The sequence below is a fragment of the Oncorhynchus mykiss genome, chromosome 10 (genome assembly GCF_057628025.1).
Source record: "Oncorhynchus mykiss isolate SJ-2025 chromosome 10, ASM5762802v1, whole genome shotgun sequence".
Lineage (NCBI taxonomy): Eukaryota > Metazoa > Chordata > Actinopteri > Salmoniformes > Salmonidae > Oncorhynchus > Oncorhynchus mykiss.
The window spans coordinates 71,730,861-71,744,003 of NC_143031.1; the positions used below are offsets into that span (position 1 = coordinate 71,730,861).

General features: G+C 47.7%; 1 protein-coding gene across 23 annotated transcripts in view; it reads left to right on the plus strand.

Moving 5' to 3' along the window:
- The window catches only part of LOC110497329 (lymphoid enhancer-binding factor 1), a 53,226-nt gene extending 40,201 nt beyond the window's left edge, over window positions 1-13,025 (plus strand). For 4 of the 23 annotated variants that reach the window (XM_090187769.1, XM_090187771.1, XM_090187780.1 and 1 more), the window contains exons 9-12: window positions 1,621-1,669; window positions 2,661-2,726; window positions 3,314-3,357; window positions 11,495-13,025. In XM_090187769.1, coding sequence (XP_090043895.1) covers window positions 1,621-1,669; window positions 2,661-2,726; window positions 3,314-3,348 — 150 coding nt within the window. In that variant the 3' untranslated portion in view covers window positions 3,349-3,357; window positions 11,495-13,025. The remainder of the gene's footprint in view (window positions 1-1,620; window positions 1,670-2,660; window positions 2,727-3,313; window positions 3,358-11,494) is intronic. The other 19 variants (XM_090187770.1, XM_090187773.1, XM_090187782.1 and 16 more) reach the window with 8 other exon arrangements.
- Window positions 13,026-13,143: the final 118 nt, after the last annotated feature.

Consider the following 13,143-nt stretch of genomic DNA (forward strand, 5'->3'; position numbering starts at 1 on the left):
CCAGAGTGTAGAATAACTGATGAATTTACGAACGCTCAACACCCGTTGAATATGGCCGGTGTCAGTAAACGTCGTCGGCAAAAAAGCATAATTAAATTGTTGTCAGCAGCACAGTTAGTCACCAACGCCAACATGAAAACAGCCTAACCAGCTCTGCTAGGGTGAGTAAAATGGTCAGAGTGAGATGTTCTCTCATTTTTGTCTGGAAGTAGCTAACAGGTTAGCCAGATAGCTTGGGTGCTTGACTGCCGTTGTGAGGTCAGAACGCTCAGATCAATCCTACTCCCCGGCAGAGCGTCCAGTATGCGATCTGAACGCTCTGAATTAACGAACGGACAATCTGACAAAGCTCTAAGTTTACGAACGCACAGAGCGCTCTCTGGCAGTCCAGATTGAATTTATGAACACACATCGTAAGATTTCTAGCTAGTAATTTGTTATGCTAACAAGCTAGCAAGAGGTTGCATAGCAACAGCATCAACTTTCGGTAGACAGGCGAAGCGCTAGTACGCTTAACTGAAAGCATACCGCTCATTTACAGTATACTAAAATGAACTAGTAGTATATAGTACGTAGTATATACTCATTAAGTATGTAGTATACTGTATGTTTTTATGGGTATTCGAACACAACTTATGAGTCTCATAGACACTTAACACCAAGCACCCCTCCGACATAAACTAAGCCTTTCATAGTACTGTACCACATACACACACACACACACACACACACACACACACACACACACACACACACACACTGTCATAGACTACTGTACACATCACCTGCCCCCCCCCCCCTCCCCCCTCTCTCCTCTCTCTGTCTGCCACAGCGGTGTGAGAGGAACCCAGATTAGCTCATCATAAATAAGTGGATTAGTAGACTTTGCAGCAGGAAACCAAAGTGCTGCTCATATTTGACTAGAATGACTGTTATGCTGCTATCTCCACCTATAGTCCCCCTCCCTAGGGGATTTGGGTATAAGCTATAAATCCACACACACTTACTCACAGTGGAGCTCAGTGATCAGCGCTCGCTGGAGGGGGGTTGACTGATGCTCTCCATGGTAATCAGTCGAGGACCAGCTCTCCCAAGTAATATATAGTCACATGTTTATGTTTTAATTACATATTGATGTTTGGTGTTAGGAGACTGAAAAAGACTACATATGCTGCTGCTACTACACGTTCAGTCTTTATATAAGAATGGTGATGGACGTTTTGTTCATTATAGGTTGTTAGAGAGCACACACTGATACAGGTGAGGAGAGGACAGCCAAGTTTGCTACTTGCTCCGATTGGAAGGCAAGGGTGGGGTTCAAAACCTAACATTCTAGAATGGATCCTACCAAACATGTCTGTTTGTTAGAGAGCACACTATACTGAAGTCAGGTGTGGAGAGGATGGAGACAACCAGCTCTCATAGGCAGGGAGTAGAGATGGTCAGCCCCTCTGACCAATCCCAGCGTGGTGATTGGCTGCAGGCCCAGAGAGCGAGGAGTGCTGGTTGGCTGCCCGGCGGGGGATGAGTGAACAGGGCAAACGGCAGCAGGACTAAGCGTGGTGGAGTGAGGGTGAGTGCTGGAGCCACACTTTAAGCGTTCACCTCGATATTTTCTAGGGAAAGAAGAAGAAGCGGAAGAGGGAGAAGATACAGGAACCGGCTGCAGGTAACCAACCTCTCCCCCTTTTCCTCTATCTCTTCCTATCCTATTCCCAATTTCGCTCTTTCTCTCGCTCCCTCTTTCTCCCTCTCTTTCTCTTCCTATCTATCTATCTCTCCCTCTCTCTCCCCTCTCTATCTCTCTCTCTCTCTTTCTCTCCCTCTCTTTTCTTCCCTCTCTTTCTCCCTCTCTTTTCCTCCCTCTGTCTCTCCCTCTCTCTCTCCCCCTGTCTCTCCCTCTCTCTTTTCCTCCCTCTCTTTCTCTCCCTCTCTTTTCCCTCCTCTGTCTCTCCCTCCCTCTCTCTCCCTCTCTTTTCCTTTCTCTCCCTCCCTTTCTCTCCCTCTTTCTCCCTCTTTTCCTCTCTCTCTCTCTCTCTCCATCTCTGTCTCCCTCTCTTTTCCTCCCTCTCGCACCCTCCCTTTTCCTCCCTCTCTTTTCCTCTCTCCATCTCTTTTCCTCTCTTTCTCTCCCTCTCCTTCTCTCCCTCTCTTTCTCTCCCTCTCTTTTCCTCTCTTTCTCTCCCTCTAATTCTCTCCCTCTCTTTCTCTCCCTCTAATTCTCTCCCTCTCTTTCTCTCCCTCTTTTCCTCCCTCTCTCTCCCTCTATTTCTCTCCCTGTCTTTTCCATTCTCCCTTTTTCCTCTCGATTGTTGTTCTATGAGGTGATGAGTGTTCAGTTTGTCCTGTACAAACTCTCCATGCAGTCTCTTTTGTGTTCGTCTCTCACACTAGCCCAAGTCATTTTAACACTACATGCACCACAAGCAGTAAAAGGTCTTGTCACTGTGAAACAGACCCCTGTAATGCTGAGATAATCATAGCCAGGTGTTGTGCCATGCTTGTCGCACAGTATTGGGGAAGTTATAGCTGCATTTCCCTAGAAATAACCAATCAAGAGGCCCCACTTTGACCATGTGGGTAGTTTCACCTGGAATATGCATGAAAGGTTTCAGCCCCATCCGCCCATAACCACCCCTCTCCTCCTCCTCCCTCTCCAGACCCCCATAGAACTCCATTCGACCCCTCCGCCCTCACTAGAGTGGGCTTTCAGAACCACCATGCAGGTACCAGTGTCACTCAACCTGCACTTCTCCTTTGTACTCCCTCCCTCTCTCCTTTCTCCATCCATCCACCCCCCTCTCTCTCACCCCCCTCTCTCTCACCCCCCGCTCCACTCCACCTACTTTGGGATTAGTCTGTAAATGCTGGTTGGCTTCTTAACTGCTCTCTGGGCTTTGCACTCTATTGGTTGACCTGCTGTATGTCTCTGCCACTGTGCTCTTAGCTTAAAGCTCTATGTAAACACTGCACCGTTGTGTAGGAACCTATTGGGGGAAAATATATATTTAGAAATCTAATCACTGTCGGCCCAGCTATAACGTAGACCGCGTGCTATATTACCATTTCCATATCTATTATCAAGTTGCTTCTACATCTGCATTTGCTTGCTGTTTGGGGTTTTAGGCTGGGTTTCTGTACAGCACGTTGTGACATCTGCTGATGTAAAAAGGGCTTTATAAAAACATTAGATTGATTGAATTTCTGCTGTAGTTTGTGGTGAGACGCTCCATTAGCCCAATTGGCTTTCTTTTCCTCACCTGGACATGCCTTATGTAAAGACAAACATGTTAAAAGATGCCATTTTCTGCAGGTACAGGCCAGAGAATGAAAACGGCGTACATCTGAGCATAAATGGTAAGACCCCCCCCCCCCCCTCCAGTCATGCCCGTCTGGTCTGGTAGTATGTGTCAAGCCTTGTACACTGTTTACAGACTAATCCTACAGGGTCCACCCTCAACTCACCACGGTCATTGTGTCACTCAGTGAAGGCTGTTGAGGGGAGGACGGCTCATAATAAGGTCTGGAACGGAGCCAATGGAATGGCGTCAAACCATGTGTATGATACCATTCTGCTTATTCTGCTCCAGCCATTACCATGAGCCCATCCTCCCCAATTAAGGTGCCACCAACCTCGTGTGTGTGTGTGTGTGTGTGTGTGTGTGTGTGTGTGTGTGTGTGTGTGTGTGTGTGTGTGTGTGTGTGTGTGTGTGTGTGTGTGTGTGTGTGTGTGTGTGTGTGTGTGTGTGTGTGTGTGTGTGTGTGTGTGTGTGTGTGTGTGTGTGTGTGTGTGTGTGTGTGTGTGTTCTGGGTGTATATTGACCTGGCCACTCCATTGACAGTCTTTTGTCTGGCTAGTGAGATGACCATCTGAATCCTCTGTGTGAACGTTGGCAGTGCATGGCTGAGAAACTGTTGTTGTTGAGTCCTGTCTTAAATCCAAACTGATGTCCTTATTAGATGTAACTCCAACACGAATATGGACAAAGTGCTCTGCATTATCGCAAGATGTTACAGAACAGACCTTTTTCTAGTCTGGCCTCTTCATAGCAGCAGATATTCCTGGAGGAGTGGGAGGTTCCGTTCCAAACGGAACCCTATTCCCTACATAGTGCACTACCATACCCCTATGGGCCTAGTGCACTATATGGAATAGGGTGCCATTTGGGAGGCATGCAGCCTAGACCCAGATGGTCTGCATGTTTTCTGTTCTACCCGACACTGAATGGAGACTAGACCTTCCAGACTACATCTGGGCTCAGGAAAGCTATGAAACACCACGTTCCACTAGAATACTGTCAAATCACATCGTTTGGTAGAGATTTGTTGGCGGTTTGGTGTGAAGTGTGGAGGGTCCTGCTGTGTACGAGCACTATAACACATAAAGCACTACGTAATCAGTCAAATGTTGTGGGGTTGTTCTTTGTGAAAAGTGTCAGTTTGTCATTGGGTAAGTTGTGACCAGCGCCAGTAACAGACACAAACATGTAGCGCTTTTGAACCAAAGTGTCACCAGGCTTTAAACGGGGTAAAATAAATGAATGCCCTCATTTCTACCATTAGGTATCTCTCTCTCTCTCTCTCTCTCTCTCTCTCTCTCTCTGAGGTTAATCTTATAACATCCTGCTGTCTGCATTTTTATGGCATCCTCTTTCTCTCTCTCTTTTGTCTTTCTCTCTTTTCTCTCTCTCTCTCTCTCTCTCTCTCTCTCTCGCTCTCTGTAGGGCAGAACTTACAACGAAATCAAACCCTGAACCAGACAAAGGTTTTCTGCTTGATTGATTCTTGACCGATGGCTCCCCCCGCCGTACCTAAATTGGACCGCTTTTCTCTTATTCGTCGGTCGCACTTCGCCTCTGCCTCTTTTCAAAGGCGGAGAGACTTTATCCGTGATCCAATAATTAGCTGGGTCTATCCGAGGCAGGATGGACACCACGGCTGATTCATTGTGACAACCTTAAACTCATATGCATAATACCAGAGAGGACTGCCACGACTCCTCAATTTATGTAGATCCCAAAGAGCCTGGATTGAGGTTAGCGTTTGGCAATGCAGACTTCAGGCAGCGAACGTCTTTAAATGAACTTACTTGTCTATTTCTTTTTATATCCACCCTCGCCTCGATTGCAATGGTTTTGTAATGGTTTTGTAATGGTTTTGTAATGGTTTTGTAATGGTTTTGTAGAAGGTTTTGTAATGGTTTTGTAATGGTCTTGTAGTGCATCTATCTATTCACTTTGAAAGGACACACTGGATGTTCTTGTTTATTTCTGTTGATATTGTTTGCACATTAATTTGCAGGGCATGATGAATCAGAATCCCCTTTTAAAGGAGAGTAGGGTAAGGATCAATACAACTCTTCTGTAAAGATGTAAATGTCTGGCTGGCTGAAAAGGTCACACCAATGAGTGCAGCAGTTCAACAGTGTTTCATTTCTTGGAGTGGATTGTTTGTTATCCCCAGTGGGTCAGACACCAGACCCAGCAAACAGCTGGTTCTCTTACCCCGCAGTTAAATAGCTCTCTGGGAATCCAGCTATTAGTTTGATTTTGTGAAATGTGTATTTCCTCCCTCCCTCTCGCTCTCTCTCTGACACTAAATTTCTCTTGCACTTCCTCTTTCTTTGACACGTTCTCTCTCTCTCTCTGTTCCTCTCTCTCTGACACTTTTGTTCTGACACATAACTTTTCACTCTGTCGCTCTTGACTCATTCTCTCTCTCTCTCTGTCTCTCTCTCTCTCTCTTTCTCTCTCTCTCTCTCTCTCTCTCTCTCTGTTAGTCTCATTGTCTGACTCAGCCAGTCTGATTCACAGGGAGATGTTTATCTGATCGGGAAACACACATGTCCTTAAGGCTATCTACTTTTCAGCCACTGCGCATTTGTCACAAAGGGAGGGAGACGACTACTAACAAAGGTGGCCTTTTCAATCTGATGAACAGCGTGGGCCATGAGTCACAAACTTTCATAAAAACTCCCCAGCGTTGTAACTGACGGAGTCATCTCAGTCTAACTCTTATGAACGTGCTCTTTTGTTTCCACCCGGTAACCGGATAGCTCTGTGAGAGCACACTTGAATTTCCCCAGTTTTTTCGTGCGAGTCAGTAAATCTGTAGCTCTACGTTTTGCATTTAGTTTTTTGGGGGGGGATTCAGCTTGGCTGTTTGAATGTCTTTTTTTCAACTGCCCCAACTAAAAATAGTTTGGAGGCCAAAGATGGTGTGTTTGTGTCGGTAGCTGGTGAGCTAGTGCGGTACGAAGCGTTGACTGTAGTGGAGAGACCTCTCTGTGATGTGTCGAGGCAGAAGTCAGCTGTCAGGCTTTGATGAGCAAGGAGTGGGGGTGGGGGGGAGCAAGGGGGAGGGAGGGAGAGGGCAAAAAATAAAATTCCTCTTGTGCTCGAGAGTTTTCCTTCTCCCAACTGTCGTTCCACTCTCTCTCTGCCCCTCATCCCTCTCTCTCCTCCCTTTCTCCCCCTCTCTCTCCTCCCTTTCTCCCCCTCTCTCTCAAACAGCCAGCCGCACTCTCCGGCTGCAGTCAGGCAAGGTTCAGAGTCTTACCTTCAGTTTGATTTGGTGCTGGTTGCCTTAAGGCCACAGTGGAGGACACACACACACTCCACCACCACAGCATTATTAGTGACCTGGGATAATTGGAATGGTTTCGGGGGGCTGTGAAACACTCAGGGTCTTGCTCTGAGCGTCTCAGCTCAGCAGAGTAGAGGAGAGGGATCTCCTGCCTCCTCTTTAAAACTAGACTTCACAAAGAAGGAAAAAAAAGAGTGGCCTTGGCATAAATCAGGGCGACAGCCACCGGCTAATGTTACTGTGGGTTAGGAAGTAGAAACGGAAATGTCCCCTCTCGCGCTCGCTCACTCACTCTCAATCACACACACACACACACACACACACACACACACACACACACACACACACACACACACACACACACACACACACACACACACACACACACACACACACACACACACACACACACACACACACACACACACACACAAAGCAGAGCCCTGTGAAGGAGAAAAAGACAACCTCAGCACTTGTGGCCTTCCAGGGGTGTAGCAGCTGTAGTGGAATGTCTAAACTATGCAGGTGTGTTTTAGTCAAACCCTGGACATAATCTCTTGCCTCTACTCCTTCAGAGAAAAGGGCTCTCTTTGATACTTCTTAGGGGCACTTGGGGACTTCTAGTTTACATGTGTGCGACTGAACTGTGCACCCCCAATGGCACCCTATTCCCTTTATAGTGCACTACTTTTGACCAGAGCCCTATGGGTCCTGGCCTAAAGTAGTGCACTATAAAGGGAATAGGGTGCCATTTGGGACACAGCAAATCACCTAAAGTGGGGCTTTCTGTTTAGACTGGGTCTGTGGGTTTGTTTTGGTTGAGTCACTGGCCTATTGTGCCGAGGTCTGGCCAGCTGCAGGGAGCGACCGTATGAGGGTAGAGCCTCTCCCTCCCTGCTAGGTTTTGTCATGTCTTCTCTACTTCCTCTCCTTCCTCCCTCCCCCCTTCTCTATCTCTCCCCGGTGGCTCCTTGAGACTGCAGATTGAGGGGGTGGTGGGGGTGTGCTGCCTTGTAAAACGTCCCCCCTTCTGAGTCGTTATCTCTGTATCATAAAAGGCCCGCAGGTAACAGAGGGAAGAGATGGGAAGGGGAGAGATGGGAAGGGGAGAGATGGGAAGGGGAAAGGGGTCGCAGGAAGATGTTGTCTTTCTTTCTCTATTTAATAAACACGAAACTCTGTTTTGAGATGTGGCTGAGTTTCTACTTCTGCTGAACAAAATGTGGCTCCTATTGTAGGTGGGTTTCTCTCCCTCTCTTTCCTCCTACTCTCTTTCTCTCTCTGTCCCGTCTTTCCTCCCCGTTCTCCCCTCTCTTCCCTCTTCTCCCTCCCTCCCATCCGATGGTGAGTCTGAGTGGCGGTGGAGCTCCTTTGAAGTGCGCCGCGGCAGAGGGAGCAGTCATTGTACGAGCCCTTTGATAGTGCCGCCCTGGCCTCCAGCCCTCAGCTCCAGCTTTGTAGCTGTGCAGTACTGCGGGGGCACACCACACTACACCACGCCGCGCTTGGCCAGACTTCAGCAGCTCGGGCCCCCAGCGACGGCGCATCAGATGTGGGTAGAGGGGTAAGGAGACAGGGCTCCTACCCCCAGACCCCCAACTCTACCCCAGTCTCACCAGCACATGCCTGAGGTTTGGGCTTTTGGTGGCTCGGTGGGCGGGAGCCTTACCCCCTACCGTTCCTCTCCCCACAATCAAAAACCCTCCCCTCTCCCTTCATCTAGCCTCGTATAGACAGAAACCTCCTTTACACACATCCCTTTCTCTTTTCTTCTCATCCCCCTCTCCCTCGTTCTGTTTCAAATGAACCCCCCCCCCCGGTACATCCCACCGTTATCAACAATACCATTGTCCGTGGTTCCCAGCCCAGACAAGAACAACAACGTTTCTCCCACCAAACCACCCTGACTTTTGGTTGGAGGTTAGAAATGACTGACACAACTATTCCTGTTTTCCTGTTAACGTTCTGTCCCCCAGCCAGAGAAAGTGCTGACAGGATGAAGCCAGTTGTTTAAAACATCAGTTTGACCTCTTCGGTTTGACCTCTTCCTTCTCAAGCTGATGGCTGCCGGTTGTGGCATTGTCACAATTTAATAGAGAAAGTGAGACTGCCTGAGCCGAGAGGGTGTCGCCAAACAAAACCATAGTTTAAACTCTTCACAGCAAGGTGATTATCTCACCAAAATGGAGCACAGTCAGTGCAAAGTTTGGCCATCTCCGTTTTTTTCCTGGTTGTTTTGACTATGTTTCCTGAACTTAATGCTTTGTCTCAATCACTGGGTGGATTTGAATAGCCGCCATTTTCCTTTTCTTTCCATCCAGCCAATGCTGTGTTAAAACCTGATTCTGACCATTTAGGAGACTTGGCAGAGAAAATTACAAGAATTTCAGGTTTATTTCCAGATTTGAATGCCATCTTGGAGTAAATTCCAGTCGAGATGTACAAGTTCCTGGGTTTCTGTGATTTGGAGTTGATCTCTGAACTCATATTTCATAAAATTAGAACATTGTCTGTCTAGGTTGCTGACTTTTGTGGTCGAGACAGACATGGCAACAAACAGTCAGCTGATTTGGCATTTCCTCCTCTCCTCTCTCTCCCAGAACTCTTTCTTTCTCTTTTTCCTCTCCTCCTCCTCCAAATGTCCCTCTCTCCCTCTGCCATGGTAAAGTCTACAGTCCTGCCTGTGTTGGAGACACCTCGCTCCATTTGGCTTATTTTCACTAATTTGTCGGCTGTGTTTTCCTTTTTCATGGAACCAAAAGAAATCCCAGAGCGCCGCTGCAGCGAAGGGAAGGAGGGGGGAGGGGGGGAGGAAAGGAGAAGGGGAGGAGTAGAGGAAGGCAGGCGGGACGGGCCCAGCTGCGGGCTCTTTGATTTGCCCCGGTAAGGTGGAGGCGGCGATTGAGAGACGAGGGGCCGTGCCAGTTATCTTAACCTCCCACGCTTCAAAGACCCAGAGCCTGGGCCCCGTTGGTCTCAGTCGCTCCCCCCACCTCCCATCCCCTCCCTGGGCCAAGGAGAGAGAGAGCCAGAGCCAGGACCCGGCCTCCACTGGAACAGAGGAGCGTTTCATTTCCTGCAAAGAAGTCCAGCCGGCATTCCTGAGTGCTAACTGAGGGGAGGGGAGGTGGGCAGAGGGAGAGGGGGCAGGGAAGGGGTCAAGTTGCTTCTGAATCCCGGCGTTTGTGTGTTGGTGTCGGGTGGGTCTGCTGTGAAGCCCTGGCCTGATGCCCCCTCCTGACCCAGCACCATCACACCCCACCATCGCCCCCTCCACCCCCCAGCCCCCCAGGCTTTTTTTCCCCAAGACAGGAAGGACTAAGCCAGGGCTTTTCATCTTGTGGCCGGGAGGGAAGGAAAAAGCTCCCCAGGACGGGAAGGGGGTGCTGGGGCTGAGGGCTGGGCTCTCAGATCCTGGGATAAAAAGGGGGCAGTGGAGGTAAATAAACAGCGACAGAGGCTCTTTCTCTCTCTGCGGCCCTCACTACAGTACCTCCTCTCCTCCGCCCGGGAGGCTCAGGGTCAGCCATCCCTGGGAAAGGCGGCCTCCGTCCCACTCCCTTTCATCCACATGTGGTAAAGCAATCTGGAGGGAGGGGAGTGTGTGTGTGTGTGTGTGTGTGTGTGTGTGTGTGTGTGTGTGTGTGTGTGTGTGTGTGTGTGTGTGTGTGTGTGTGTGTGTGTGTGTGTGTGTGTGTGTGTGTATGTGTGTGTGTGTGTGTGTGTGTGTGTGTGTGTGTGTGTGTGTGTGTGTATGTGTGTGTGTGTGTGTGTGTGTGTGTGTGTGTGTGTGTGGTGCCAGGGTGGAGTTGCAGGGCTCAGCTGACTTCTCAACCCACAAAAACACACTTCTTCTCTGACCTCACCACAAGGGAGCGGTCCTTCCACTAATACACCTTCGCTCTCTTTTCTCTCCTCACATCTTTCACTCCCTACCCGGTCAGACATCTACCTCTGAATCTCTTTCCTCTCTCTCTTTGATCACAGATTCTATTTGATGCTGGAAAATAACCAACACCGCCCGTCCGTCAATAACTGAGGCTAACTCTTTTAGCTATGTTCGCCGTAGACCAGTATTTTGAGCAAAACCACTTTTGTGGTTTGACAAACAATTTCCCTTGCATGGATGGGTGGATGGTGGCCGGCGGGGCTTTTTAGAAGGCCCTGTAAAGTGCCTTCTCAGCTTGAGAAGACTCTCTCTACCTCCCCACAGCCCACACACAGCGGTGGCAGCAGAAATGTCAACAAGAAGCTGTATCCTAACTAGATAGCTGGTTGCGTTCAGAGAGAGAGCGGTAGCAGTAGGTAGATGACATCAGGGTGTCAGTCAGAGAGGGGGGCAGAGCAGATGGAGCCAGCTTGGGTCACAGTGACCTGATGTCAGAGTGAGATCAAAGCTAATGCCAACCCACATCCTGTCACTAACCTACGACCTAATGTTCAGTCGGCAACGCCATTACTGCTCTCTGAAGATGGCAGAACTGTAGTGCTCCTTCACTCGTCCAGGTCCTCGGTAGTGTGTGTGTGTGTGTGTGTGTGTGTGTGTGTGTGTGTGTGTGTGTGTGTGTGTGTGTGTGTGTGTGTGTGTGTGTGTGTGTGTGTGTGTGTGTGTGTGTGTAGCATTGTGAGGATGCAGCACTCATTCAATGTATGTGGGATGTGTGAGACTGTCTGGTTTCAGACGACGTTGACAGCAATGTGTTGTTGTGGCTTCATGTGTTTCAGCTCCTTTTTAGTTAGTGAGGGATTTTCCCTCAGACTGAACGGGTGCATTGCATCTCTCTGTTTCTGACCAGTATGAAAGACAGCCAGCACTCGCAAATGACCTATAACAGCAATCACTATGGACACGTTTAGGCCATCTGTTGTTGCCCATTGAACTGACAATGTTTCTCTCTCTGTCCTTCAGGAGGAAAACGGAACGCTTTCTCCACGTCGTGCAAAGCGAAGGCAGCAGCTATGGCCCCTCTGTTAGAGATGGAGGCCTGCTAGATTCCATCTTATCCCCGACCCCCAAGCCTCAACTCCTGTTCTCAGAGGAACTTGACTTTATACTCCTCTCCTGCAGTGACTCTCATATCTGCTGTAGAAACTCTGAGCTGAACAAGACAATCACTACTAAAGACCATCATCCAACCGCATGCAAACTCCCCAGCCCCCTCACTCCCCAGCCCCCTCACTCCCCAGCCCCCTCACACCTTTTTTTTCCTTACAAGCAGCTCTATCTCAATCCAAGGCACTGCACTGAAAACAGTTCAGCGATTTCACTTTGTCAAACACAATTAACACCTCCCCAAACATACCCCAACACCTGTTTCTAAGTTATTCCTAAGTTATTTGCCACCTCCGTTCCTTTCCTTTGTACAGCCCACTATGTTCGACCCATCAACACTCCCCTTTCCCCTCTCTCACTGGATTTCAGACCACATGTTTGGGTTGCGGCCTGACCCAACACCTCTTTAGACTGACTGCACTATCACAAGGAAGATGGAGGGATGTCAATCACATGTTGTCAAGGAAACATCCTCTCACGGCTCCTGTCCTCCATTTTGTTTTTTATTAACGACCAGTTGGTGCAAAAAATATCAACATTTTATGATTATAGCTTTTACTTTTGAGTTGGAATTAATTGAATGCTTTTTTTTGTATTTTGAACTTGGTTTAAATTTCTCGGTGTATATTTTCAGTGAATGTTTTTTTGTTTTTTTTATATATATATATATACTGGTATATATGAAAATAAGCTTTGAACACAGGAAAGCCATTTGTTTTCTTGTTAAAGCGTCTTGCAGAAAAATGAAAATTAAGGCTTCTTTTGATACTATTTGTAACAAATAGTGACCTTGACTCGAGTCTTGCTCAGATGTAAGATAAAGCTCAGTATGTGTACTTTTTAAAGAAACTGTCAGGATATGTCACTTTTCTTGGTATTTTTACAGGCAACGTTAGGACAAAGGCAAGTGGTTGCTCAGAGGCCTATATTTTATTGTTCTAAACTGACAAATGAAGCAGATATATATTTACCCCAGCACTTGGCAGTGTTCATTTTATTGCGATCGGGGTTGGGGTCAATTCCAGTCAATTCAGAAAGTTAACCAAAATCCAATTGCAATTTGACATTTTCCTCATTGGAAAGCATTGAAGAGAAGTTGGAGTTTCAGTGTACTTCCTGAATTGACCCCAAGCTTGATTGTGATGGACTTTTCTCTTCTCTATCTGGTAACTGTGGTCTTTTTGCCCATGTTGTTTATTCCATGCATTTCTGTAACATTTCATTGATTTTATGCTCTATTTTTAGTATTACTTGATGCATTTTTTATTCATTGTCGTATTTTGAATCACTGTCATCTTGGCATAAGCACTTTGCTTCCCAAGTGGTCACATTTTAACAGTTTCAACATGTTTTGTTTTTTTAAGAAAAATAAAAAGGCATTGGCTCATTTGATCTCCCGACCAGATTTATGCGATAGAAGGTGTACCTTAATTACAGGAGAGAGATTAAACCTAGTCTTAGTTCAGTCTAAGAACCGATTCTTCATTGAGCATTGTTTTTAGTCT